Genomic DNA, 6,605 nt, shown 5'->3' on the forward strand with positions numbered 1-6,605 from the left:
TAACAGGTATTGACTTAATTGACAAAGGAATTCCTGAAACCAGCAACTTCAAGAATAAAAGGTCACAGATTAAAGTTAAGGAAACAAAAGTGCCAAAAAAATATTAGAAAGTTTTCTTTCCCTAACAGAGTGGTAGATGGTTGGAACAAGGTAAGTGAGAAGTTGGCTGAGACCAAAACCGTCAGTAGTTTCAAAGTGTTATACGGCAAAGAGTACTTGGAAGACGGGATGCCATGAGCATAGCTCTCATCCTGTAACTACACTTAGGTAATTAGACACAATAGGCTTTTTATATCACAAGTGGTTCAAGAAGTGGCTCACAACAGTCTCTACAAGGCAGTTTACATCTGCAATGAGTAGTTACAATTACTAATCCTGCTCCAGACGCATCCAACTGGACAGCAACTTTAGCCATGTGCAAGCATTACGTATAGTGACCAGACTTTGTATACTTGACTATGATTTCTGGTAGTACATCATGAATGAAGTACTTAAACATTTCTTGAGCAAGGAGATTTTGGATGTTGGTGTAGCCATTAATATGGATCGGTATATCATCTGAATATCTAATGCTGGGCCTCCTAGTCACTGAGTTTAGAAGTGCATTGATTTTCAAATTGAACAGAGTAAGACTGAGGACACCTCCCTGTGGAGTGTCCAGTTTTAAATCTCAAAATATTCTTCATCCCTTGAAATAGTACAGATGACTTCTTGTTGTATAGATAGCCAACATCCCCCCAACGTTCTTTTTAGCAAGTTCATTCAAAATGACACATTGATTAGCAATGCCAAATGCTGACGTAAGAGCAAGGAAAGTGGAATACGACCTTTCAGTATGCAGGGCGAGGAAGAAGGTAATATAGTGATGGATACTCTATCCATGCATGAAGCCATATCTCTGGGGAGACAACAAGCTTCTATAAAGGAGATGGTTGAGAACCATCTCAAAACACAAAGACAGCTAGTGAGGAAACTTGGGAAAAAGGCAAACTGCTGGTTAGGCTTTGGAATAAGAGTAATAAAGCTGCTAGTCCATGACTTTGGAAGCTCCGCAGTTACATAACTCACATTGTAAAATTCAAGCAAGGGATTTTCCTGGCACTAGCAGAGGCATACGCAGTATACCATTAGTAGTTCCATCTTCCCCAGGAGATGTAGCTTTGCCTTTATATAGAACAGCGTTTAGTTCATAATCGGCAAAAAGCATCTTAGTTGTAAAGTTTGTCACTTTTATTGGTTGGCAGGCAGTTCCACCATCGAATTGGTCTCAGCCCGAGGACCCCCTTCACAAAGTTGGTGGATGTGAAATATAAATTCCAGAGTCCATAGGCTAGCATTAGTTAAATTTTTGTTATTTATATAAACAAGAGTTCTTACATTCTTGTACAGTCACTAGCACGCATAGTGTTTCGGGTAGGTCTTTAATCCTAATTTTCACACACATCCCCAGGAAGCAGTCTTAAGCAGCAGTCTAACTCCCAGGTACCTATTTACTGCTAGGTGAATAAGGGTATCAGGGTGAAAGAAACTGCCCATTTGTTTTCGCCTCCCCCGGGGATCAAACCCGGACCCTTAGGACTACGAACCCTAAGCACTGTCCACTCAGCCGTCAGGCCCCAAATTCAGATATTGGCATTTAAAATATGTATTCAGATGTCAGATTTGCAATCTGCGTGCATCCTTGTGGTTACATTGATGGTGTAATTACCTAGGTGTAATTACACCACCACTGTATCCACAAGGTGTGAGACAGAAGGGGTGTTGGAATGGGTATATAGGAGGGGTGTGTGGGGGAGGGAGATGGGGATGGGTGTGTGGAGAGGGAGAAGGGTGTTGGGAGGGGGTGATGAAAGAGAGAGGGTGTGAACATGTTTACAGTGGTGAGGATAGTGTGTATTGAAGATGGTTGTAATGATGGGGGAAGATGGGGAGGGTGTCAAGAGAGACAGATAAAATGTCTGTGGGAGAATATGAAAAGGGTGTGTGGGGGGAGACCTGGGAACTGCTGGTTAATTGTAACTGGTTTCAACTGCTGGGCCTCGGGCTTAAGTGCCAGCCTAAGAAAACAAGATAAATGGGAGCAGTTGTGATAAGTAGCATGGTTTATTGAGGTGTTCGCATACTAAATTGCAGACATGTCTAACTCAAATATTCTTGTTTCAGGGAACTCCTTGATTTCTACATGTATGGATGACAACTTAAGATTCATATCCTGTGATTTAACTAACTTAGTGGGTAAGAATTTGTCCTTGGTAGCGATTGTTAATCCAGTGCCAAGTGTTTATGATTATTAGATTACAGTAAGCTTAGATTCTCATATTTCTAGTCTTAATTGCAACTTTACAAGAATACTGTAATATGTAATTTATATTATATGGGTAACATAATGGAATTGATCAATTATAAATTCCTATTGGCTTAAAACTTAGTTTTGTTAAATTCCTGCTATGTTCTATGTTGGGATAAAGCAAGTCAAGACCTGTACAGTGCTTGAATGCTTCAAGGTTGCTGTTTTGTATAAAGTTTGATTTTTAGCAGCATATCAGATGTGTTTTGTTAATTTGTCGTCACCAGATTGTATGTATTTTCTCTTTTTCAGTTGAGCAGAAAATCAGACACAACAACCAAACTGGCAGATGGCTGACAACTTTTAAGGCTCGTTATGTTCCCTTCCGTGAAGACTTGGTGGTAGTCGGCTCACTTCTCCAGCCACGACGGGTAAGACGAGGGGCCCCGTAGCCTGGTGGATAGCGCGCAGGACTCGTAATTCTGTGGCGCGGGTTCGATTCCCGCACGAGGCAGAAACAAATGGGCAAAGTTTCTTTCACCCTGAATGCCCCTGTTACCTAGCAGTAAATAGGTACCTGGGAGTTAAGTCAGCTGTCACGGGCTGCTTCCTGGGGGTGGAGGCCTGGTCGAGGACCGGGCCGCGGGGACACTACAAAGCCCCGAAATCATCTCAAGATAACCTCAAGACTGTTAGGGTTTACCACCACTTGTGTTGGATATGAACCATTACTACAAACACAGTATCACTATGGTATTTTATAGCTTTATTTTTAACGTGTGAATTATAACTAGTACTATAAAATGGGTCTAATCCCAAGGAATTTTTTTTTATTAAAATAACTGTATTTTAGCACAGATTTCTAGTTCAGGGTATGTGTGGATTGTGCTGAAAGACTTCCGTATTTTTTCATTACAATTGAAAATAAGGCAAACTAAACATTAAATGTAAGTTAGTGATTGTATGCCTTCCCAAAGAAATTAAAAATAAAAGTAAGTCTTGGGAAGTGCTCGTGGACTTAACAGATCAAACTAAATCACAGGTATAATGAATATGCCCCTAACCCCTTCCTTATAGTTTGCTCAAGCCGAGTCCCATTGTATTGTATAGAAAGTTGGAAAAAGGTATAGTATAGCAAAAGCTTTCTAAAGCAAAGTAATGTCAAAATTAACAAATGTGTGTGTAGGTTAATAGATTTATATCATGTTACTGTATTGAGCAGAAGAGTGTAGACCTGCTGATTTTACTTTCTTTTTTTATCTGTACTGGGATAACAAGATCTGTTTTATTTGCAGGTGGAAGTCTGGGGTTGCGATGGTCAGCTGAAGTATGAGTTTATGGGTGAATTCTTTGGATCAGTTGCCAGCATCGTTGCACTTCATCCCACACAACCAATCTTGGCAGGTTGCAACTCGTCAGGGAAAGTTCATGTCTTTAAGTGAGTTTAATGCTATTAAATTAAGAAAAAGGCATCCCGCCTTCTCTCCACACGGTTAGGATGCACTAACACGAATCTTAACGTATACAATTGCCTTCAATCATGGGCCTTTTTTTTTTTTTTTTTTTTTTTTTTTTTTAATAATAAATCTCTCTTATACAGATATTAGGTTATAATTAGAATCATTACTTTGTACAATTTCCATCAGCAACGTTATTTCCCCACATTTCTCAATGGGTTAATGAAGTTGGTCACATTTTTCTGTACTTATGTATAAACAAAGGTACATTAATGTCTCGTAGACACATTTTTGTCAGTACCAGAAATATTTGCATTTTATTTATAATGCCTTGAAGTGTTGTGTAGCTATTTCATTATTTTAGTAGCTTTTTCATTAAGAAGAATTAAGTAGTTATTTGCTTTTTATTTTGCACTGGTAAGCAAATCATGTTTTACTACTGGAAACATTCTGTACTCAGCTTCATGATTTACAAAAATATCCAGTACAGTACTTAAATTTTTTAGGAAATCCATTTGTCAGTTATGAAGTGTTATACAAAGTACAAATTTACAGTAGTTAAGCAACTGCTACAGTAATGAAATCTAAAACTAATTAGGCTTTTTATGATGTCATATTAATGTGAGTGGTTGAATCGCCATTGGTACTTTTTGTATGTTTATTAGCATTGATCTAGCTATTGGGTATTAGAGCTTTTCTGCTTGGACTCGTCGGTAAAGCAGTGATCTTGATTCTTGTAGGGTCTGTGGTCAATGTGGTTGGGCACCGTACCTGCACCCTGTCGTCCTATCCCTTATCCATGTATGCCTTCTATCCCTGTCACTTTACGATTAAAAAACTAAAACAATAATTTGGTTTAAATCTAAACTTTTTAATGGTTTTGTTTATATAAATACATTTTACAATTTAGCTACAGAATGTAATAAGTTGATTTGAATTCAATTTGCTCTTTACGTGTTGTATATCGGCGAATACCAAGATAAATTATAAATGACATTCATTTTCTTTTAACGTATTTATCTGGTTTCGTCTGTATAGACATTATTTTATTTATATATATATATTTTTTTTGTACATTATTAAATTTTGCAGTTACACGCACACAAAAAGTATAGATTATATTAAAAGCCAAATGTAAAATATTCAGCTTTATAAAAAAAATCTTGGATTGAAGTTATGAAGATGAAGGTACATTAGTGGCTTTATAAAATACTGTACACAGTAGTCTGATCCATTGTGTTCAGTATCTTACAAATAAAATATTTTTGTTATCTAATAAAATGATAAACCTTGACATTAAATAGAATTTTTATAGTACGTCACCCACACAATTTTTTTTTTTTTAAATTATCAAATTCTCTCAATCTATATAAATAAAAATGTAAATGTTTGTTTGTTCAAAATTGCTAATCTCTGAAAGTTCTTCACCAATTGCTTTGAAATTTTGACATTACATTCGCATAGAAGCATGTTTTTATATACATATTATATAGATGTCACATTTGTGACATTTTTTATTTATTTATTTTTTGTTAATTTTTTCAAGTGAGGGAAGTCTCTGAAACCTCTTTACCAGTTGCTTTGAAATTTTGACACAACGTTGCATTCGAATAGGCCCACGTTTTTATATACCTACTATATACATGCCTCACCTGTGACAGGAAAACACATGCTTTTTTTGAAAATTACCACCATCTGTTACACGTAATAACAACACACGCTAAATATGTTACAGTTCCATTTCAATGTTTCCAATTGCATTGATAAATTGATTTTTCATAGATTTCAATTTATTTTCATTTTTATTTAATTATTTTGTGCCATTGTATTGGAATTGAGCAGTGTTGTTTACCATACTATTCATTTCATGAGTATTTTTTTTTTGTCATTGTTTTTATTTTTTTTAACTGTTCTACTTATTTTTCAGTGATGGGAACATCAGATCATTTGATGTACCTATTTTTCTGATGGGGACATCAGATCATTTGGGAATGCATTGGACGAGAGAGTGGGGAATGGTGGGGAGGATGAGGGGACGGGGGAGTGGGGAATGGTGGGGAGGATGAGGGGACGGGGGAGTGGGGAATGGTGGGGGAGGACGAGGGGACGTGAGTGGGGAGGATGAGGGGACGGGGGAGTGGGGAATGGTGGGGGAGGACGAGGGGACGTGAGTGGGGAGGATGAGGGGACGGGGGAGTGGGGAGGATGAGGGGGAGTGGGGAATGGTTGGGAGGACGAGGGAACGGGGGAGGGGAGAATGGTAGGGAGGACAGGGTGACGGGGGAGGGTTGCTGTGGCTCAGCAATGCACATGCATTGCCAAGCCACAGCAACGTGTGGCTGGGTACAGCTAGTGCTAAATATACTGTATTATGATGCCATTTCAATGTTTCCGATTGCATAGATAAATTGAGTTTTCATAGATTTTGATTTTTATTTAATTATTGTGACATTGCATTGCAATTGAGCTGTGTTGTTAACCATACCGTTCATTTCATGATTATAGTTAATTTTTTAATTTTTTATTTTGTTTTTCATTTTGTTTTTAACTGTTCTACTTATTTTTCTGTGAGAACACCAGATCAGTTGATGTTCCCATTTTTCTGATGGGAACATCAGATCATTTGGGAACATATCGGACTGGGGAATGGTGGGGGGGGGAGTGGGGGATGGTGGGGAGGGGGGGGATGGTAGGGAGGACGAGGGGACAGAGGAATGGTGGGGAGAAAGGGGGGACGGGATGGTTGTTGTGACTCGGCAACGAGCATGCATTGCTGAGCCACAGCAACACATGGCCGTTTACAGCTAGTATTACTATAAAATGGTTTTCCTTGAATATTTTGGAGGAGTCAGTAAAGAGAC

The 6,605-nt window shown here is 38.3% G+C and overlaps 1 protein-coding gene across 1 annotated transcript in view; it reads left to right on the forward strand.

Annotated features, from left to right (window-relative positions):
• The window catches only part of LOC123768123 (WD repeat-containing protein 76), a 28,606-nt gene extending 23,568 nt beyond the window's left edge, over positions 1 to 5,038 (forward strand). The window contains exons 14-17 of the mRNA XM_045758457.2: positions 2,164 to 2,235; positions 2,600 to 2,718; positions 3,583 to 3,725; positions 4,485 to 5,038. Of these exons, the coding sequence (XP_045614413.1) occupies positions 2,164 to 2,235; positions 2,600 to 2,718; positions 3,583 to 3,725; positions 4,485 to 4,578 (428 nt within the window). The 3' untranslated portion in view covers positions 4,579 to 5,038. The remainder of the gene's footprint in view (positions 1 to 2,163; positions 2,236 to 2,599; positions 2,719 to 3,582; positions 3,726 to 4,484) is intronic.
• Positions 5,039 to 6,605: the final 1,567 nt, after the last annotated feature.

This window comes from Procambarus clarkii, chromosome 59, assembly GCF_040958095.1.
Source record: "Procambarus clarkii isolate CNS0578487 chromosome 59, FALCON_Pclarkii_2.0, whole genome shotgun sequence".
Lineage (NCBI taxonomy): Eukaryota > Metazoa > Arthropoda > Malacostraca > Decapoda > Cambaridae > Procambarus > Procambarus clarkii.